The sequence below is a fragment of the Solanum dulcamara genome, chromosome 12 (assembly GCF_947179165.1).
Source record: "Solanum dulcamara chromosome 12, daSolDulc1.2, whole genome shotgun sequence".
In the NCBI taxonomy this organism is placed as follows: Eukaryota; Viridiplantae; Streptophyta; class Magnoliopsida; order Solanales; family Solanaceae; genus Solanum; species Solanum dulcamara.
Genome location: NC_077248.1, coordinates 6,501,752 through 6,524,732, shown reverse-complemented (window position 1 = coordinate 6,524,732; position 22,981 = coordinate 6,501,752). Strand labels below are relative to the sequence as shown.

Sequence of the window (22,981 nt, the reverse complement as noted above, 5' to 3'; positions counted from 1 at the left end):
TCGTACTGACCCCCTTTCTTCGGGGGGCTACATTTCATGCCCGCAGGTACAGATACTCATTTTGGAGAGCCGCCAGCTTAGGATTCTACTCAACGAGTTTGAAGTGCTCCATTGTCTCGGAGCCCAAACTTTGGGTACTAATCCTTATAATGTATATATTTGTGTATTTAGGGGTACGACGGGGCCCTGTCCCGTCATATGCTATTGTTAATCCTCTTAGAGGTCTGTAGACATATGAGTGAGTTGTATATAGATATTGTCCGGTGTACTAGTATGGCTTATGTTTTTGGACGTTTACATTCGGAGTGAAAGCCTTGTCGGCTTACATATTCTGTTATCTTATTTTTGACAATTAAGACTCCCCAAGAAATAACTGATTTTGGTAAATATATAAGTGACCGTTTGAGACGACGTGCTACCCATATAAATTCTATATCGTGTTTAATTGTCGATTGACAATAGATAATATGTGTGTATACGAGTGTCCAATTCGGATACTATTCACGGCCCACGGGGCTAGGTCGTGACAAATAAAGTCTATGAGTCTGCTTCAATTGCAGCTAAGCAATTATCTTTTCTCAATATCGCTCTTATTTTTATTTTTTACAATGAAAAATTAGTCCCATTGAATTTTTCAACGTCAAACTTTGTTGTACTCGACATTGTTATTTGCTTCACGCCCTTCTAGATTCTTTCTAAATATTTTTGCGAACAATTGTGACAACTGTACCATCAACAAAATTTACTATTCATATGAATAGTAAATTTCATCGAATTTTACTATTCATAAAAAAAATACTATTTATAGTTAGTACTTTCACATAAAACAGACAGAATAACCGAGAGCTCTGATATCACTATTGGGGGAGGAAGCACAACAACTAAAGTTTGATGTGATAATAAATAATGAAAATAAATTGGACATGAGAATTTTACTTGAAAACCCCTCAAACAGATAGAGGGAAAAAATCGTGGGATAGAAGGATCTTACTATGATAATATGAGAGTACACTCCTCTCAAATACAAGGAGAAAACAACAATTAACACTTCTCTCTTGTAAAAGGAACAACTCACTAAAGAGGATACTCAAGAAGACAATATTTATCTTGGTGTATAACTCTCTATGTGTTCTTACTCTTTTGGATTATATTTTTTTGTGGGATAATCTAAATGAGGGCAAAATATCCTTTATTTATAGAAAACTAGAAACGCGTAAAATCTGCGTAAAATCCTTGTATTGCAGCTCCCTTTTTGACTACGCATTCAAAACGCGTTTTGTTCCCCTTTTGACTACGCGTTTAAAACGCGTTTTGCAGTATTTGACTATCTTGCAGTTTTTGGGTCAAATTTTGATAATTTATCTTCAATTTTTTTTTAAATTACAAAATTTAAATTTAATTTTTGAAACTTTAACTTACAAAACTTTGATTCTTTCTTTAAAATAAAATATATATCTAAACAAAATTTTAATTACAAAATTTTAATTTTTTATTATGCCAAACGAGAATAACATGTTTTTGTTCATAGGAGTAAAGTGGTTGCAAGTAGCAAAGTTGTTGGCCTTCCGAAAGGCTAAAATGTCAAGGGTAGAGCACGTATGCAATTAGGCTTTATCCAAACAAAAAAACAACAAAAAGAGTATTACTATTATTATAATTTATAGATCGTTCCAGAGATTATTAGAACTTTCAATTTTACATAATCAAAAATAATAATCTGTACGGTTGATGAACTTCAAATTCTACATATATTCAGCTAGGGTTTCAAAATTCAAACTATTAACTGACAGCACAGTTGAGTAGAAATTGGTGGAATTGTGAATTGTAATTGCGCCGATTGGATTCGGTCACTGTTACAAATGGAGATTGATTCACCGCCCGACTCGTATACGCTCACTCCTATGGACCGTATTATTCAGGTAATCATTTTTTCTTCTTCTTAAGATAATGGTGTCTGTACCAGTTTGCAAGTACATTGACTAGTATTTGGTCCTTTTAATGTTGAACAAATCCAAAAAATTGGTTTTTTAGACGCTTGAAGCTCTATAAGATTCACATATATTATATATATGTTCTGTTTTTTTTTGGAATTAAGCTCTGCAGAAAGACAATGGAAGGGGTGGGGGTAATCGGAGGATTTGTCTCTCCTTTTCATATTTCTCAGAAAATTCAGATGTGTTATTGGAATGTTGTTTAGCAGAATAGTACATTTCTGTTAAAAGGAGAAGAAAATCAATAATAATACCTGAGGTGAATTTTTTTAGACATTTGCATATGTGATTTTATGTTACTTAAGAGTCTGCACTGTGCTTGTTTTATCTGTAAGAAGAGGGAATGGACGTTGCAATATCATTACTCTACATAGAGGACTCTATCTATGCTAGAAGCAATTTTTTTCTTATATCCTAGTATTATTTAGTTGCTGAATGGAAGATCCAAGAATTGGTGTTGGGTGGGAAGATAATCACATTTGTGTAATTGGTCATAACCAATGGAACTTATTTGGCTGAAGCTGATTTACTGTTAATTTTATGATTGAGAATGTACAGTAGTCTTGTACTTTGGAAGTTGAAGGATGGCTACACGGAGGGCAGGATTTTAGGTAGTTAAAAAGAAGTGTGTTAATTTTTGTGGGTGGTAGTGGTGTTGGTGGGGATTATTCCTATGTTCGAAGAGTCTGTGCGCTTTTGAGGTTATATGGAGACTTAAAAATGTTTGACGCACAATACTTCTGCTATAATGGTATTGAAGTTTCACTAGTTATTACAATGGAAGCTGGTTTACGAGGAGAAGCTTATGTTGTTGGAACAAAGAATCAGACGCTCTTCTATGGGTGGTGGAGTATTCATAATGGTGAGTGGTACGACAATTAAAGGTTCTGCTGGTGAAGAGAGATTTTGATGGTAAAACAAAAATTGCATGACTCCATTGTCACTATCTAAGATGTTATGTAAATGGTGATACAGTGATACTTAGAACAGACTTTTTAATGTTTCAAAATTCTTGGGCTCATAAAATTGATCAACTTGTACTGAGGTGACTGTCAGAGGCAAATAAGAAGAACACCTGTGCTTAGACGCAGTCCTTTTCAGGTGGCATCAGGGAGGATTAGAAGTTTTGAGGATAAGGAACATATACATAATTACAGGATTTGCAGCTTTCTTCCCTATCCTTTTCTCTTTTATATATTGGAAACTCATTGACCCAGAGAAGCAAATGATGTTCTACATTTTTTATTACGATGGTACTTGTTGCTCTCTTAATCTGTGTTACCTTCTTGTTAGATGATATCAATTAATCAAGCAACTATGCTGCAATCCTAAACTAGTTAGGTTCAGCTGGATGAATCCTCTATATTTTTTCCGCTCTATTCTAATTTCATTCCAATAGTTCTTAGTTCTTATTAGATGATATATTTAGGAAATATAGCTTGGTACAAAGTGCAGATTCTTCCCTATGACTTTCGTGATTTTTATGGCTCAGTACTATGCTTGCCCTCTTCCCATTCATAGAACTGTGCAAAATACCCCTTTGATCGTCTACCCCAAAATTCTGTTTTCCTTTTTTCCCTTTGTTTGGGATGGGGAGGATTAGTTGATTTGATTTTATTACTCCTAGTTATTATATGTTTGAATTGTCGTGATTAAAATGAAAATCATCACAAGGATGTGGTAACTTGCATTACCCTGATTTTCGATAGTAAATTCTGCCATTTCTAGTTTTTGTACTGTATGGAGGAATATCAATAAATAGGACAAGTGAACTTGACATGTAATCCCTTGTCCTCTTGTCAGATGCTTGACATGTAATCTCTTTGATCCCTTGTTGATATTTGTATCTCTTCCCTATTTGCTCTTAGTTTAAGAAGAGGGAATAGATTCTTATGAATGGATCTTGACATGTAATCCCTTGTTATCTTGTCAGAGGCTTGACAGTCTTGGAGTTCCTGCTGAGAATTTGGAACAACTACAGCCTGGTTTAGTTGCTTATGTGAAGAATAATAAGTCGCAGACGGCAGAGTTGGTCCCTGCACTTTTGCCTACTAATGAGGAGGCAATGGAGATTATTACAGAACAACAAATGGAGTCTCCAAGATCCACGGTCAGCTCAAGCGTTAATGTTAAAGATTTATTCCAAGAAAGTATGGATTGGATACAGTGGTTGATGTTTGATGGTGAACCAAGTAGAGCTCTGGAGCAACTGGAAGACACTGGTCAGCGTGGTGTTTGTGGGGCTGTTTGGGGTAACAATGACATTGCATATCGTTGCCGTACATGTGAGCATGATCCAACATGTGCAATATGTGTTCCATGTTTCCAGAATGGGAACCACAAGGACCACGATTACTCTATTATTTATACAGGTGGTGGTTGCTGTGATTGTGGAGATGTTACTGCTTGGAAACGTGAAGGATTTTGTTCCAAGCACAAAGGTGCTGAGCAGATACAACCTCTTCCAGAAGAGTTTGCAAACTCAATGGGGCCTGTACTTGATTTATTACTGTCTTGTTGGAGAAAAAGGCTTCTATTTCCAGATAGCATCTCTGGGAGAAATCCAAGAAGAAATGATCATTCTACTGAGCTCAAAATGGTTACAGATGAGTTAACATCTGCAGTGGTGGAGATGCTATTGAAGTTCTGTAAACATAGTGAAAGTTTGCTTAGTTTTATCTCTAGGAGAGTATCTTCTTCAGCAGGGTTACTAGATATTCTTGTGAGGGCAGAGAGGTTCATGATCACTGAAGAAAATGTCAAGAAGATTCACGAATTGCTGTTGAAATTGTTGGGTGAACCTCAATTTAAATATGAATTTGCAAAAGTGTTTCTGAGCTATTACCCAACTGTTGTGAATGAGGCAACAAGGGCATGTAATGATGAAGTTTTCAACAAATATCCACTGCTATCAACATTCTCAGTGCAGATATTTACGGTGCCTACTTTGACCCCACGTCTTGTGAAGGAAATGAATCTTCTACCCATGCTGTTGGGATGTTTAGAGAACATACTTGTGTCTTGCGCTGGAGAAGATGGTAAATTGCAGGTAATGTTGTATGATAATTATACTAAACTAAGGAGCATTATATTATTGTGCGAAAGGTGAAGTTCTGATATATGCTTATTTGTGTACTTTTTTTTTCCCGATAAGAAACATATTTATATACTTGTTAAATTGTACTAGTTTGTTTTCTTTACCCTCTTTCCTTCTACGTTTAGACATGTCTAAAATCTCCCCGTGTAGCTTATGTGGGGTCTGGGGAGGGTAGAGTGTACGCAGACCTAACCCCACCTAGAAAGGTAGGGCGGCTGTTTTCGAAAGACCCTCGGCTTAAGAGAGAAGAACAAGAGAGGAAAAACAAGGAAACAAGACAAAGGTCAGATAGAACCAAGCATATCGAAAACAATATAAAAATATGAATAATGAGAGCGAGAAAGTCAGGGTAGGACAGACCGGAAAGAGAGGAACATTAATTACTATAGATAAATAAGATACAAAAGTATAGCGGACCAACAAATGTAAGCAGTAATCAAATGCAGAAATCAAATGTTAATAAACAAATGAGCAAAACTACGACTACTATGGTGAAAAGATAAGCCACCTAGCCTACTATCTTAATTTGAGTCCTCTACAGCCTCCTATCTAAGGTCATGTCCTCGGTGAGCTGCAACTGTGCCATATCATATCTAATCACCTCTTCCCAATACTTCTTTGGCCTCCCTTTGCCCCTCCTGAAACCGTCCATAGCCAACCTCCGCACTGAAGCATCTGTGTCTCTCTTCTTCACATGCCCAAACCATCTCAGTTTCGCTTCCCGCATCTTGTCCTCCACCGATGCCACTCCCACCTTGTCTCAGATATCTTCATTCCTAATTCTATCCATCCCAGTGTGCCCACACATCCACCGCAGCATTCGCATTTCTGCGACTTTCATCTTCTGAACATGAAGTTTCTTGATTGGCCAACACTCCGCCCCGTACAATAAAGTCGGTCTAACCACCACTTTGAGAGAAACAATGAAAGAAAAAAGGTGCATGCTTGATGAAGGTGATGTAGTTTTCTTTGAGAGAAAATGTGCACGCTTGTAGATGCTTTAGTTTTGCTTCTTTTCTTGGGCTTACTTCTACCAATCAATCAAGTATGTCATCTGAAATATATGAACATTTGATATGAATTTTGTTTCTGTAGGGCCTTGGGCTCTTTGCAAATGAACAACTAATTTTTTTATTTTTAAATTTTATTTGATAGTTCTATTCAGCGGTGACATAACTGATTTTGTTTGATTTTCTGCTTGTTCTACCTGAATTTTATGGTCTTTTCAATTCACTTTCATTGTTAGTGGTATTACCATATTTCTGAATTGCCAGTCATTGGTTTGCTGAGGTTGCTTGGTTATTCAGGTCATGAAATGGGCAGATTTGTACGAAACTACTCTCCGTGTGGTTGAAGATATTCGATTTGTCATGAGTCATTCTGTTGTACCTAGATATGTAACTCATGATCGACGAGATATATTGAGAACATGGATGAAACTATTGGCTTTCGTGCAAGGGACGAACCCACAAAAAAGAGAGACTGGCATTCATGTAGAAGAAGAGAATGAGAATATGCATTTGCCTTTTGTTTTGGGTCATTCTATTGCAAATATTCACTCTCTTTTGGTGGGTGGTGCTTTCTCTATGAGTAGTACAGAAGATGCTTGTGATGCTTTCTTCAACACATACACAGAAGATTTCGAAGACCAAGATAGCCAAAGACATGCAAAAGTTGGAAGGCTATCACAGGAAAGTTCTGTATGTAGTATGGCTGGGAGGAGTCCATTAGAACATGCATCCAGGGTTCCTGAAGTAAAAAATGATAGTATTCCAATATCATCATCTGTTTTATGTCTAACATTCGAGTGTCTGAGGGCCATTGAAAATTGGCTGATAGTTGATAACACTTCGGGACCTCTCCTTCACATATTATGTCCGAAAACAAGTTCTACTCCTGGCAATAATTTCTCTGTGTTGAAAAAAACACTTTCAAAGTTTAGAAGAGGCAGAGAAATGTTTAAATCTCAGAGTCCTCCTTCAAATGATAAACTCTTGACTTCTGCTGAAGGTTATAATAAACAATACTCTTATCCTTCCCTGAATGGTCGGACTACCTTGGATTCTGGCCAGGGTTCAGGCCAAGAAGCAGCTTGTCTTGGTGGTCATGATGACAGTATGGAAGGAGATAATGCATCTGAATTAGAAGCTCTGCGGTTGCTGAGTTTGTCTGATTGGCCTGATATAGTATATAAAGTTAGTTTGCAGGATATATCTGTTCACATTCCGTTGCATCGATTACTTTCAATGGTTTTACAGAGGGCACTAGGCAAATGTTATGGGGAGACTGCTCAACCAGTTGCTAGTTCTGCTAATTTGTCATCTTCTGTCCATTATGACTTTTTTGGCCATATTCTGGGAGGCTACCACCCACAGGGGTTTTCTGCCTTCATTATGGAACATGCTCTTCGGATTAGGGTGTTTTGTGCTCAGGTTCATGCTGGAATGTGGCGTAGGAATGGTCATGCTGCTATATTATCCTGTGAGTGGTATCGCTCTGTCCGCTGGTATGTAAATAGTTCAATGTACAATCTTTGTTCATGGCTGTATGATGAATAATAGTGAATTTCTTTTGTTATGCTAATCTATATGAGATTTAATCTTTACTATTCCTTTGGTTAGTATTGAGTCAATCTTCTTCTAAACATTTTGTGTAGGTCTGAGCAGGGTCTGGAGCTTGACCTCTTTCTGCTACAATGCTGTGCTGCACTAGCCCCTGCTGATTTATATATCCGTAGAATTTTAGAACGTTTTGAGCTAACAAATTACCTATCCTTCAATCTTGAACGTCCTAGTGAGTATGTCACTCACATTTCCTTTACTTTCCTCAACGACTTCCATTTTTATCCCACTATGTGATTGCTTCTACGGATCAAGTATAAAGCACTATTTTCTTTAATTTGATGATGTACGTATACCATCAGTACACAAGGGATGATCTTGACTCTTAGATTGGTCATTATCATAATAATCATGTTTAGGGGTGGCAAAATCAAACCCAACCCACCCCGTTTAAGTTTGGGTTGGTTATTGACCCGCCCTTTCATTAGCTCAACCCATTAAAAAATTGGGTTGATATGTAACCCGAATTGGCTTGTGAGAAATCTTGTTAAAATATTTTAAAAAAACTTTTTTTTTCAATTTGATATGTTATATATAGCCATAATTTTTTTTTTTTATTAGGTACTAAAATAGTTTAAAAGAAAAATAAAACAATTAAGCTTAGTAAAAATTGGGTTGGGTTGGGTCGGGTTTTGACCCGTTATATAACCCATTACCTAACCCATTTTAACCCAAACTAATTTGGGTTGGGTTGGGTTTTGACCCAATTGTTGTCTCAACCCATTATGACTCGTCCAAACTTTACCCAAGCTGCCCAATTGCCACCCCTAATCATGTTCCATCATTTGTACTTCATGTGCAAAGGTAATCTTTGTGATTAGTACTGGCCTTGTCAATTAGTCTTGTTAATTGATACACACGTTTACCTATATTAAACTGTGGTTAAATCCTTGTAGAAAGAAATCCTTGATTAATTACATCTTTCCTGACATTTTTACGCAGCAATTCCATTTTGAAAAAGAGGTGGTGAAAAAATATCGATGATTTTATATATTTGAGATTTTTAATGATAGTTTTTCTCTTTAGAATACATTATTCTGATGCCTTTTCTATTAATATTTACAGGACATGCACATGTTATTTAGTTACATTTGTTCTTTCCAGAAGTTTTTATATTTTCTCACTGGTACTTAAATAAAATCTTCTCCAACAACAAACAGAAAATAACCTAGGAAATGATAGAAGTTGTTGTCGTACCACTGCTCTTGTTAAAAGTAGTAAGTTTTATAGCTCCACTGGAGCCAAAGATGTTAAGTTGTGTCCTATTTCATGGCAGAGGTGTCTGCACAATCTGGATATCCTGAAACTTAAACAAATAAGATAAAAAATAAGATTGGACAATAGCTAGGCCCCAGGGACATACTTTTCATAAGTAAATTCTCCGTTGAAGTGTGTGCGTGTGTGGTGGGGTTGAGGGGAGGAGGTAGACATTGAACCTTACCTTGATATTAATATCCAAAAAATGACATACATGAAGGAATGGGATATGGTAATGTACCTCGTATGCTATGTTATAGTTGTACCTACTAGACTCTTTACACTGTGAGTACTTTTAAAAAAGTTTTTAAATCATGCCTATAGAGATCATTATACATGTTTTATATCTAGGGATGTGTTCACATCTACGAGTTGCGTCATCCTTAAGCATTCACATGACTTTGACGATCTAATATAAAAAGGAACTCCTTTTAAGATAGTTTACTGCAGGGTTTTTGGTTACCCTGAAAAGAACAACTGGGGTTTGGGTTTGTATATGGTTTTTTAGTTGCTACTATATACTTTCTTTGAGTTGATTGATAGTCTTTCCGTTGAGCTATTGCTGGACATGGGCATAGATTGGCTAATATGCTTACGGTTAGCTAGACTTAAAAGATCTGATTCACATGAGATCTGCATTGTATATTTTGTTTGGCAGTGTACCTTGTTGTATATGTACAGTATTGATAATATGTGATACTTCCCATGCATCTACTACTTGTTCTGTCTAATACAATTTGCCATTCTTTCTAGGTACGAACCCGCTTTAGTTCAAGAGATGCTTACTCTTATTATTCAAATAGTGAAAGAACGACGCTTTTGTGGGCAAACCTTGAGTGAATGTTTGCAAAGAGAATTAGTATATAGACTATCAATTAGTGATGCCACTCATAGTCAGCTGGTGAAATCTCTTCCTCGTGACCTGTCCAAGATTGATAAATTTCAGGAAGTTTTGGACAGAATAGCAATGTATTCAAATCCATCTGGCATGAATCAGGTTTATATCTGATATTTGGTTCATTTTTTAATCCTAGTACATTTCCAAGGGAAAACAATTTGATGATTTTTCTGTCCTGTGATATTTCCTAATTCCATATCTATCACAGGGTATGTACAAACTGCGGTTGCCCTATTGGAAGGAACTGGATCTGTACCATCCTCGTTGGAATTCGAGGGACGTGCAAGTAGCCGAAGAGAGATATATGCGCTTCTGTAATGCATCGGCATTGACCACTCAGCTTCCAGGATGGAGCAAGATTTATCCACCACTTGGTCGTATAGCTGAAGTAGCTACCTGTAGGACAGTCCTCCAAATTGTCCGCGCTGTTGTATCATATGCTGTGTTTTCTGATGCATCAAATGCTTCACGTGCTCCAGATGGTGTTCTGTTAAGAGCACTGCATTTGCTGTCACTAGCATTGGATATTTGTCATGCACATAGGGAATCTGGCGAACATAGTTGCTATAATGGTGATGTTATTCCAATTTTAGCTCTAGCTTGTGAAGAAATATCGGTGGGCAAATTTGGTGATCAGAGCTTGCTATCTCTTCTCTTTTTGTTAATGAGGAAACACAAGAAAGAAAATTACTTGGTGGAGGCTGGAATGCTTAACCTCTTATCTTTGGTTGAAAGTCTTCTGAAGAAATTTGCTGAACTACAACCTGAATGCATGAAAAAACTGCAACATCTTGCTCCAGATGTGGTCAATCAATTATCTCGATCCTTTCCAAGTGGTGATACAAATAGCTTCAGATCATTTTCAGAAAGTGATAAGCGTAAGGCTAAAGCTCGAGAGAGACAAGCTGCTATGCTGGTGAGATTACACAAGAGAAGTTAATGATTTGTTGTTCAATAATTTGCTTAAATACGGATAATCTACTTTTTGCTCTCTAGACAATTAACCTTAAGTTGTTCATTTTACTGCTGTCGTGTGTTTGGCTGTTAGCTATGTATCTCAAGACTTGAGAAGTGGAAATTCCTTATTTGGCATACAGCAAGGGGATAGCCTAATGGTAAAGACCGACATGCAACCATAAGGTTTGGGGTTCGAGTTACCAAAGGCACAAAATGGGAACATGCAACTGTTGGATTTCTAGGTAGAGGGTTTGGGGGTGGTATGTACCAAATAAAAATAATAACTATCCTTATCCGGACAGGTTTTGGCATTCTCCATATGTAAAATTTATAAGCATGCAATTTTGAAACATAAACTTAGTATGCTCTACCTCAGATTGGGAGTCCTCATGGATTAGAAGCCCCATATGTATATGACAGAAGAGATGCTGAAAAATTGTGTGGGAGTTGCCGTGCTGAGACTCGAAGGAGTGCAAGGATATATGCTAGAACGGCAGACATTTTTTTTTTGAAAACATAGAGTTCTAATGTCAAGGTAACATCATTTTGGATAAGAACAGGGAATAAGGAAATAATTAGAATTTATGTAGCAACAAATGATTAGAAGGGTCAACCTAGGAGGGAAGTCCCCCATCTACTTATACAAGTGGAGTCCAAGTATGAGTCCTTACTATTCACATGAAAATAAATAAATAAATGGAGGACTAGTTAATTTCGTCTTATCTAGCAGAATTTTTTGGCACGATTCCAGTTTAAGCAAAAATCTTGTGTTCATTTTTTAAAATCATTTTTTTTCTAGTAGCAGCATTGGATGAAACCATGCTTAGTATAAAATTCTTTATGTAACAGAGAAGGGTGATGTTACTGTAATGAAAATAGTAGGGTAAACTACACTAATCTCCCCTCTAGTTTGTTACAATCACATAAATATACTCTCTATTGTGTCTAGTTTGTTATAATCACATAAATATACTCTCTATTGTGTAAAATCACATTCTTCCCCGTTAATGACTCTTGGCTGGTGGAGTTAACTTTGAGTCTATTGACTCCATTATGCCTTACCTGGACTATATGCATATTAATTTTTCAAGTAAAATGATAAGCTAAAAATTCAGCAGTTGATCAATGAAGGTATCCGTTTTCTTTACTCAGAATACTTCTATTAATATTTGTGTCTCAACAAATGTAATTACAATGACAAATGAAAAATAATACAGCTTATAGATGAAAAATTATCCTTACTTAAAGTATTTACTGAGCTACGGGTGGGGGTGGGGATTTGGTGACATGGGAGATGTTCTCACCAATCTCTCGGATGTAGATTGAGAATATTCTTTTTCTTTGAAACTGGTAACTTGTAGATTGAGAGTATTCTGCCAGTCTCAGATTCAAATCCTTTTTTTCTTGGGAAGGTAACATATTTGTATATTAATAGGAAATTGGACTCCACTTCTTAACTGTGGAAGTGACCCCTAATTACAATGTGAAATGCACCGATGCCCTTTCCATCTTATATCTTTTTTTTTTTGAGAAAGATAAAGTTGTATTCCTCAGCATTAAGGATATGCGCCAAAAATTGGTTCCCAACAAGAGAAAAAAAAAGGCTAACAGATCAAAGTGCCTATAAAATCCAAAATTTGTGCAGCTTCTTCTATCCCTTCTTCTTTATACCAAAAATAAAAAGTAGTCAAGCAGTTCCATTTGACTTTCTCTATTGAATTAGCCTTGCTTTCAAAGCATCTGCTATTTCTTTTTTCCCAAATAGACCACCAAATGCATGATGGTATTATACTCCACCACTTTTCTTAGATTTTCTCCCCTCTCTACTGATCCAGCAACTAAGTAGATCTGCTGTATGCTCAGGCATAATCCATTCTGTATGTGTTAGTCCCATAAATCTTCTTACAAGGAATCTAGAAAGTTTCAAGTTCAAATCCTAGTGGAGGAAAAAATTACTTGGTGATTTCTTCCCATCTTTCCAAGCTTTGGTGGACAAAGTTATCCGGTACCTGTAGTAATGAAAGGTAGCAAACAGGTACCCCGTGGAATTAGGCGTGTGCACAAGCTGGTTCGGACACCATCGTTATTAAAAAAAATATTCTGCCTCACACTGGTTGCTGAGGCTAGAAACCTATTCCATTCCACATGAAGTAGGATACATAACTTTATCCTGCAATACATCAAGGCATATACACGGGAGAAGGAGGATTCTGAACCTACAAACTCTACCTTTTTAGTAGTATCACAACCACATAATTTAATTAACAGAAACTCCCCCAAACTGCACAAAGCGTTCTTCTTTTATTGCAACCAGGTAACTGTAATTATTTAAAAAATGATTGCAAATAACCTCCTTCATGTTTCCCTAGAAAAGGTGTAATGCATAACTGTGTCTATGACTTGCTGCTTTATCCACCAGCTAAGGATAATGGTGGAACAATATCTTTCCCCATGATATCTTGAACAAGTTACTAGTCAAAAGTCTAATGTGGAATTTTGGAGATCAGAATTAAATTATATCATAAGAGGAAAGTATTGTTTTGGATAAGCACCCAATGGTGTGGCTTTGTGGTCCATGGAGTGGGAGAACTATGAAGTCTCATGTTCAAGTTCAAACAGAGGCAAAAAATGCTAAATGATTTCCTTCCATCAACCTAAGCCTTCATGTACAGAGTTACTCAGTTCCTAGTGGAATAGTCAAGGTGCACACATGTTGGCCGAACACCACTGTCAATAAAAAAAAGAAGAAATTATTATTCCAGATAAAGGAAGATAGTTGGTACCTGTTTGAACCTACAACACGCCAAATATGGTGACAAACATGTACAAATGCATCTGACCTCATACAAAAGCTCTTTGGCACTGAAAAGAATAATGTGCTGCAATGTAGTTTTCTCCCTAAAGTTGAAGCTGGCCTGCTTTTCCCTCTGTAATTTAGAAACATAAATTTAGAAAATTCTGTTCTAACATATTATATATTTAGAGTTACTTGTTTCATTGTCATTATAATGTATACTTTGCTATGTTGCCATACCATAGTAGAACTAGAAAAAATTTAATCCTTCTGTTTTCAGTTAATAATACTGGGAGAGTCTTGTTTGACTCTGTCACTTTCTCAATATATTCCATGTCTAATTTACAGGAGAAGATGAGGGTCCAACAATCCAAGTTTTTAGCAAGCATTGATTCCACAACAGATGTTGCCACAGATGATTCTAGACATGGCAAAGAGTTATGCGATTCAGATGGTAGACCTAGATCTGAAGAGGCTACTCCTGTTATTTGCTCTCTTTGCCGTGATCAAAATTCTAAAAGTCCTGTATCTTACCTAATTCTTCTTCAGGTAGGTGGCTCTATTTTTTGTGTTGCTATCAATTTCTTCTGCTTGGATATGACTGGTGATTTATCTGATTATTGAACTTTAATTTATCGCTTGATAAAGTGGAATAATACTTATTTCATCTTGATTCCTGAAATAAGAAATCCAGGCTTCTCAGTTTCACCAACAGAGGTCCTCCTTCATGGGAACAAATTCGCCTCCCTGGGAAAGAGCCCACGTCTTGTGCCAAACAAGTGCTAAACATTTCTTCTGAAAGGAGCAATCTTTCAAGAAGTTCAGAACTTGCTTCATCATCTTGGTTAATGCAATTAATCCAAAATAAAGTAAATGAGTTTGCTTTAGAAGGACAACCTAAGGAAGTGGAAGCATTTCTGGAGTATATAAAGGAAAAATTTCCCTCACTGAAGAACATTCAACCCTCTTGCGCATCAAGCACTGTAAAGAAAAAGACCTCCTCTTCCTTCGAGATGCTAGAAGAACACATGTACTCGTTGATTCGGGAGGAAATGAATGCTAATTCATGGAACTGGGATCTTTTAAAAAATGATAGGAAACTTTCAGCTTTGGGTGATAATGGGGGTGCTGAGTCACTTTTGCTTGGAAGATACATTTCTGCTCTTTCAAGAGAATGTAGTCCTTCTGCATCTATTAATAGCCGCAAGGAACAATTTGAGTCAAGTATGCTGCTTCCAACATACAATGGATTTGGTCCATCAGATTGTGATGGAATATATCTTTCATCCTGTGGGCATGCTGTGCATCAGGGATGTCTTGACCCCTATTTATCTTCACTAAAGGAAAGGTAGTAATTTCTTAACTCAAAAAGAGGGTGTGTTGCCTTGAAAGCTTTGGTTTTAATCCATTCCTTTTGTTTTTGTACTTCTGAGACTGTCTTGTTTGACCATTGAAGTGAATATGTCTTAAGCCAATATCAATTTCTCTTGATTTGGCGGAATTCTCTTTTCTTTTTCATAGAGTTGTTTTCCTTTTACTGACCATGTATTTTAGACTACTTTATTCTAGTATTTCCTTCTCAAACTTAAAATAGGTTTCTTGTAACTTCCTATTTGGATGTTTTATTGTGTTCCGTAGTAAGCCCTCCCTCCAATTCTGCAAGTTTAGGGCAGTAACTGTCTCATATCTTTTACGCAGATATACCAGACAAATTGTTTTCGAAGGGGGTCATATTGTAGATCCGGATCAGGTAAGAAAATTCCATTCTAATCTTACTCTTTGCTCTCTGATGGAATTGATACTAAATTGTTGTCATTTTTGCTGTTTTTCCAGGGGGAGTTCCTCTGTCCTGTATGCCGTGGACTTGCTAACTCGGTTCTGCCAGCATTACCTGCCGAAACTAAAAGGTCAATACCGTCTCTTTCAACTGGTCCATCAGATGCTGTAGGCCTTACAACGCTTCGTTTTCAAGAAGCTTTATTTCTCCTGCAAAGTGCAGCTGATGTTGCTGGAAGTAGAGAGATATTACAGAGTCTTCCACTTCAGCAATTTGGGCAGATGAGAGTAAATCTTGAATATGTGGTTCGGGTATTATGTGAAATGTATTTTCCGGACAAGGATAAGATTTCAGAATCTGGTAGGCTTAGTCACTCTCTGATTTTGTTTGACACACTCAAGTACTCACTTGTATCGACAGAAATTGCTGCTCGATCTGGGAATACTTCTTTAGCTCCAAACTACAGCCTTGGTGCGCTGTACAAAGAACTCAAATCTACAAATTGTTTTATATTAGCCTTATTACTAAGCATTGTACAAAGCACGCGGACAAAGAACTCACTTACTGTCCTGTTGAGGTTAAGAGGAATTCAGCTGTTTGCTGAGTCTATATGCTCAGACATTTCTGCAGATGAGCCTCCAGACAGTCCTACTGTTGGAGGTACGGCTCCTGCTCCATTAGTTGCTTTTTGTGCTTCAATTATTTTGTAAAGGATAAAACTTAGATTCTGGAAACATGGATATAGTGGTGATCGATGTCAGGGGAATGTAGAAGCAGTTTATGATTGTTGGTGTGCTTTGCAGGTAATATGCAAGACATCTTGGAATTTTCTGAGAAGGAATTACAGTACCCTGATATTCAGTTCTGGAAACGATCCTCTGCTCCAGTTCTTGCACATGATGCTTTTTCATCATTAATGTGGGTGTTATATTGCCTCCCGTGCCCATTTTTGTCGTGCGAGGAATCATTCTTGTCTCTTGTTCATCTTTTCTATGTTGTCACTATTACTCAGGTTACCACATATTTTCTTTGTTCAATCATTGTCTCTACTACTAAGTGTTTTTTTTGCTTGAAGGGTGCTAAGTCATTGTCTTTTTCTTTTCAGATTGTAATTACCTATAGCAGAAAGCAACAAAGTAGTTTGACTATGTCAAGAAGTAATGATTCTCTAGTTAGTGACATCTACAGAATAGTGGAGGAAAATAGAGTTGCTTACAAATATTTTGATTCTAATCATATTGAAACTCACGATGTCAAAGATGCAATTCGTAGCCTGAGTTTTCCTTATTTAAGAAGATGTGCATTGTTGTGGAAATTGGTTCGTTCTTCTATAGCAGTACCATTTAGTGGAGGCAGTAACATATTAGATGGATTACCATATTCAATGGGTGAAACAATGGAATGTGGAGGAAACATAGCAGTTGAGTTCAATGAGATTGAAACGTTGGAAAAGTTATTTAAGATTCCCCCACTTGATGATGTTATTAGTGATAACATAGTACGTTTTGTGGTTCCAAGATGGTTGTGTCGTTTCTCCAAGCAGTTTGAAGATCTCATGTTGAATGGTGTTATGTATTCTACCCCTGCAGTCCCATTTAAACTGATGCTTTTGCCTCATCTTTACCAGGATCTCCTACAGAGGTTGGTTATTTACATGCATAAGTATTGTATTTGACTTGTCTACTATATTCCTAGTAGTATTCGATTTGTCTACTATCTTTGTATAATCGTTGAATGTTTTGGATATGTTGGTGCTACTTTCAGGTATATCAAACAACATTGTCCAGACTGTGGAGTTGTTTTGGAGGAGCCTGCATTGTGCTTGTTGTGTGGTAGACTCTGCTCACCGAATTGGAAGCCGTGCTGCAGGTTCAAGTTCATCTTTTAGTCTTCTGATAGTCCTCTTAACTATGTCTGACATATTTGATTTCGCTAGGGAAAGTGGGTGCCAAACACATGCAAGGGCATGTGGAGCGGGTACTGGGGTGTTCTTATTGATCAAAGTAAGTGATATTTCCTTTTTGCTCTTGTATTTTTGTCTTGATCTTTTTGTGCAATACCGTCTTCTAGGACAAGTAGAATGACTTTTTCTTGTCCTTTCACTACAGAAAACCACAGTGTTACTTCAAAGATCTGCTCGTCAGGCATCGTGGCCTTCTCCATATTTAGACGCATTTGGTGAAGAGGTAAGTCAGTGGTTTAGCTATCTTTGCATGGTATGAAAGGGGCTTGGATTGCAGAAGATTTGTGTTTGGTTGACAACAATTTTGTTCTTCTTCATTTTCTAAGAATATGGAGAAGGGGAAAAATAGATTGTTTCACCTAAGGAGAATCACTGAAAGTCTCAAGAACGTCCTTCCAAATTGGAGTCAAGTTAGGCACTAGAGTTGTTTTCCGTGTTTTTCTCCACAAACTGAAAGTAGAGTTGGAACTGGTCATAAATGGTACCTCTTTGTAGGTATCTGCTGACAAATCATTTTTCATAATTGACCGAAACACGTCTTCCCTCATCATCTCCTTTCTCTTCCATCTTCCTCAATGCCAACCCCTCTGCCCTCCCTTTTGGCATGCTACTTCCCTCCAATACACAACCCTAAAATGCAACCCAACATCCATCTTCTTTTGTTGTTTCTCTCTTTGCGTGTCACCAATGAATATATCAACTTTGGTTTTGGGTGGGGGATCCATCTTAGAGCAGAAGAGCAGACTTTGCTTTATGTGTAGGTAGCCATGTCTTGTTTTCAAATTTCACTCAAAGCTGTGGAGCAACAATTATTGTGCTATTCCTTTTGTTTTTCTTCCAGCTTTTCCTTTTTGGGGCGATGCTAGAGCTTAGGTATATGTGTTGTGAAGAATGGGAAAATCAATTTGTTTTTTCCAAGAAGATGGTAGGATACTCTCTAACCACTCCAAACAAGTTCCCAAAAATCCTAGGAAAAAAACAACAAAAATTTGAAATGTGAAATTCTCTGTAAACTTGATAATTTAAAGTTTCTAATTGAGAATCCTTGAATTCAGTGATTTTTGAAGCCCTTATTCCTAATGGTCGGTTGAATACGGATATTCTTCTTTTAATTGTTTCTAATTTGAAATTTGCTACAAAGTGGGCAGGCAATCAGGTAAGCCATATCTTTTTTTACAGCCAGTTTGTTTTGGACTTTAATTTTTGAAGTTGAATTGTGGGGTCATGTATTTATTTTTAAATTATAGCTAAATCCTTAATCGTTTTGAAGACCACCTAATGGCCATCTTGCTACCTTGATAATCAGTTCCGTAAAGTTTTATTTGTCAAATAAGGTGTTTGGGGTGGGGTGTGTGTGTGTTAATGATCTTCAATGGTTCATTCTACCCCTTAGTATTTTTCTCACAGAGCTTACTGTAATTTACTTGTTATGTCACATACTCTTTATATCATTATTTTCTGTTCCACCCACGTTTCTGGCACTAATACGAGAAGTTGAGAAGCATTTCAACAGTCAAATAATATGTACACGTAAATTGTACAGTGCAAAATATATAGTCCTGTTATTTTTAAAAGAGTTTATACTTCCTCTAGCACAGCATTGCAGTTTAGTTTCTATTTTGAAGTTTGCCGGCTATTTTGAGCCCCCAAGCTCAAAATGTGAAACAATTACAATAGGTGCCTTTTATTTTATAAACGTTGCTATTCAAAATAACACAACATAGCAGTTTAGTTTCTATTATGAAGTTTGCTGGCTATTTTGAGCCTCCAAGCTCAAAATCTGAAACAACGAAAAATAGGTACTTTTTATTTAAGAAATGTTGCTAGCTAAGGTTCTTTGTACCCTCAAATCGTCTTCAACTTTTTTTATTTTGATTACTTATTTATTTAGTTTTATAATTTGAGTTAAAAAGTGAAGAAATTTGGCTCGGGTCAAATTTATTTTAGGAATGTCTCTAGAGTTTCCAATTTGATACAGTCCGACTTAATCTGTTTTAAAATGTTTCTTAGGATCCGATGGATAAGTGGTTTCTTTGCTTCTGTTTTGTATTTTCTTCTTTTTGTGGATCAAATTAATTTTTAATCCTTGTCGAGATTAGTGTTGGTAGACATTCGTGCACAGTGCTATGGTCTTTGGTTATCCATTTGGATCTTAAAACTCTCTTTATACATGCAGGATACCGGAATGCATCGTGGGAAGCCATTGTACCTAAATGAGGAACGCTATGCAGCCTTAACTTACATGGTATAGAAAATAACTTTGCATAATTTACTGCTGCTGTGACTGAAATCTCTTATTGTGCTATTTGTTTGGTGGTCTGATTAATGTCCTTGGAGGTAAAAACAAGAGAAGGGGGTAAAGAGAAATGCTAATGATCTATGGAGGAAAAGAAAAGTAGAGTTTATTCTATCTCTGATTGTCTTGAGTTTAATGTTAAAAGCTGTTAAAGGCATCGAAAAAAGTAGTATGGCTTAAAAATCTAGGGCTAATGATATGCTCCATGTGCACCTTTGAGCTTTGAAATGTCTTAAGAGTTCAACCAGTTAGCCACTGCTTATGGTGTACCTACTTTGCCTAGACGGTTAAAGGCTCTTTCACCAATATATATGTTATATGTCTATGTACCCCCTCGGTCCCATTTTATTTGGAACTCTTTCCTTTTTCAATTGACTTAGTAAGTATGATACTTTTCTACATTTAGAAGCAATTTGTTGAAGCTTCCCATTTTTACCCTTAATGAAATAATTTATAGAAACAATTTATTTTGAAACTTCCATTTTACCCTTAATGAAATGATTTATAGCCACATAAGTGACATGTTACATTACCATTTTTCCAATTTTTTTAATCTCTGACATGTTTTGGACCACAAGTTTCAAAAGTTTTTAACTCTGTGCATAGTCGAACAATATCACATAAGCGGGAGTATAATTTACGGAAAATTGAGCTGTACGAGTCATTTTTTCCCTTTTGCAAAGTTCATGGTTCCTTACTCTGAAATGTGCCTAAGTTAGACTTCTTGTAATTGCATGTCCTATACTATGCTGTCTCATAATAGCTTCTACTTTTTCTTATTCCCCTTCATAGTATCAATTGTCTTCTTCTTTGATGTTAGTTACTATCTTGATTATCTTCATAATAACAAGGAGGTTTTATGTATGTCTTCTGAAATCTGAATGAGCATAACTATTGCTTTAAATACGGCGTAGTCTGAGAAACAATGGTTCACAGTTATCTTTTTGTATAGCTTTAGTTGTAGAAATTTGTTGAATTGTTTGAATGGACATTTTAGGTGGCTTCTCATGGGCTAGATCAGAGTCCAAAGGTGCTTCATCAGGCGAATATCGGCAACTTTTTCATTTGGTAAAGGTTAGTTCAAGATTGCCAGATTCTGTCTTCACGTACTGACAGGTAGTTTATCTTTTTACCTTATCTGGACCCATGCAGGTTAACTAGGTCCATGGAATTCGTCTAAAATGATAAAAAAGCTATCAACTGTCCAATCCCGAGTTTTGACTCAGACACAGCACGTCCAATGTTCTGCGGTCTGCTACTATTTGATGTACAGATTATTAAGGTTAGTCTGTAATTTCTTTGTTTTATTCGGATAAACTTTTGCTTCAGATGTAGTGCAATGTAAATAGATCAGTTTCATTTGCTTGTCTTGGCAGCAGGGTATTCCAGACAGTTCCCTTGTATGATTGTTTGTGAATAATGTTTTTTATCTTTTGTTTAATTCAACTTTAATTTACTATATTTCAGTATCAGTGTTTTAATGAAGTGCCTGAGCGTGCTGATAAAACGTAAGATGAGTGCCTTAACACCATGTTAATGAAGTGCCTAAGATTTAAACAAATGGTTTCCAACAATTAAACTCCAGACTCGGCACCAAAATTCCAGGTGGAATCTCAAAATTGATCAATGAGATTTTACAATAAAAAATGCAATCTTGGGTAAGGAGGGGTCTGGTGTTTGGACTTTCTGCATACTAGGGAATTCTGGGAGCTCTCTTGAAAATGTCAGAAGTCATACACCAACTCGGTTCTAAATATAGGGACATTCAGTATCCTCATCTGCTAGGTTAAAGTTGTACATGATTTTAGGAAGTACTGGTGTCAGATAGTGTTTGGCAGGAGTCCTTTTTGATGGTTTATTTTGTATGTCAATTCAAGAATAAGTGATTTCTCTTGGAATTCTCAAAGGTATCATCTTTGTAGGGCAAAATATTAAATTAATCGATTTGAAGAATAGTTTATGGTTGATGAAAGAACTGAATATGTATATCCTTTTGAGGCTTTCAAATGATGACCAAAAGATACGATTAAAAATCTATACAAATAGCTTTTTCCCTGCTTTGTTTTTAATGTTCCGCCGTGGTGGGAGGGAGGCTTTTTAGATCTTTAAATTTGCAATTCATATTAGAAATCCTTAGTAATCCAAAGCCCTAATGGGAGAATTGACCTTTGGAATCTGATAAATGACTGGACTACGCTGCATCGGCCCCTCTGCATGTCCTACTTCCTTTTCTAATGTGATGGTAAAAGTTTGAATCGCGTGAAGTATTTTATTTCTTTCCACTCACCCAAATCATCCCCAGGCTAAGTCAAAAGAATTCTAGCCTGAAGTTCTGTTATGTTAATTACTAAAACAAGGCAGCTAGAATCATTTTAACTAAGTTGAGTTGAACTTGGAGATAAAAACGCTCTCTTCTGCACTTTCCAGTCAAATTTTCTTATTGCCATTGGCTCCCTTTGATTGTTCTCTTGTTTTGTCTGTCTTAAGTTACTGCATCTGGCAGGCACCTGATCAGTCCTCTCATTAATTTTTCATGTCTTTGTTCTCTCCTCTTTTTCAGAAAGAAAAAGAAAAAAACAATTTCCTTGATGGTTTAGATATTCTAGTTTATAGAATCTTTTGTATAGTTTTTGCTAAGTGTAAAACATCTCTTGGCAGATCAGTAGGCATTGACGTCTGTGGCCTGGGAAGGATTTGCTTTTACCAAAATGGGACGTTTCGTATTCCATGAAAGTGACTTTAGTGGTGGAGCGGCTGGTTTTTCGCACTTTACTGTACCGACATTGTGAATAAATAGTGTGTTTTAATGTAGTTTTGATCCATCAAATTTGTCTCCTAAAGGTGTAAATTATAGTCTAAGCAGGCATATGAGTAATACGATGCCCCCCCCCCCCCTTCCCAGCACACACCACACACACACACCGTTTACTGTGAAGATGTAAATTGAGATCTAAACAACAATATGTTGAAGGGCGATGCTAAAGTTTTTGAGTTTCACTTTGATCTATCTTAGCTTACTTATCCACTGTCCTAACAGTTCCTACTAGTTATCTGCCTTCGAATTTCATGAGCTGTCGAAAGCTAATTCTATGCTCAAGTAGCTATCGGACGCCACTTCACTCCAACTCATCCTTGTCTGCAATATACCTGATGGCGTCTACTAATTTTTTGAGTGTTAGCTCATCCCACGCTCCTGCCTGGCGGACAATTTTTATGCCTACCCACAGAATTCTTGCAAGAACCTTCTATAGTGGTTGTGTAAGTCAACTATGCCATGAATCATTTTCTTGTTTACGAAACAAGGGTGTGAAAAGCATAGAGAAACAAAGA

The 22,981-nt window shown here is 36.8% G+C and overlaps 1 protein-coding gene across 1 annotated transcript; it reads left to right on the top strand.

Moving 5' to 3' along the window:
* Nucleotides 1-1,558: 1,558 nt before the first annotated feature.
* Nucleotides 1,559-22,685, top strand: LOC129876669 (E3 ubiquitin-protein ligase PRT6-like). The gene is made up of 19 exons (XM_055952159.1): nucleotides 1,559-1,919; nucleotides 3,925-5,040; nucleotides 6,396-7,594; nucleotides 7,745-7,885; nucleotides 9,720-9,963; nucleotides 10,073-10,780; nucleotides 13,964-14,164; nucleotides 14,302-14,963; nucleotides 15,314-15,365; nucleotides 15,449-16,052; nucleotides 16,196-16,404; nucleotides 16,498-17,033; nucleotides 17,157-17,261; nucleotides 17,329-17,395; nucleotides 17,501-17,578; nucleotides 19,532-19,600; nucleotides 20,649-20,725; nucleotides 20,804-20,933; nucleotides 22,310-22,685. The coding sequence occupies exons 1-17, from the start codon at nucleotides 1,860-1,862 to the stop codon at nucleotides 20,721-20,723; spliced, it is 6,126 nt and encodes a 2,041-aa protein (XP_055808134.1). The 5' UTR covers nucleotides 1,559-1,859; the 3' UTR covers nucleotides 20,724-20,725; nucleotides 20,804-20,933; nucleotides 22,310-22,685.
* The last annotated feature ends 296 nt before the right edge of the window (nucleotides 22,686-22,981 follow it).

Excerpts from the sequence above, each read along its gene's own strand:
- LOC129876669 (XM_055952159.1), top strand. The coding sequence starts at position 1,860 with ATGGAGATTGATTCACCGCCCGACTCGTATACGCTCACTCCTATGGAC. Across the intron at positions 9,964-10,072 it reads ATCCATCTGGCATGAATCAG|GGTATGTACAAACTGCGGTT; the intron begins GTTTATATCTGA and ends TATCTATCACAG. Across the intron at positions 19,601-20,648 it reads ATGCAGCCTTAACTTACATG|GTGGCTTCTCATGGGCTAGA; the intron begins GTATAGAAAATA and ends TGGACATTTTAG.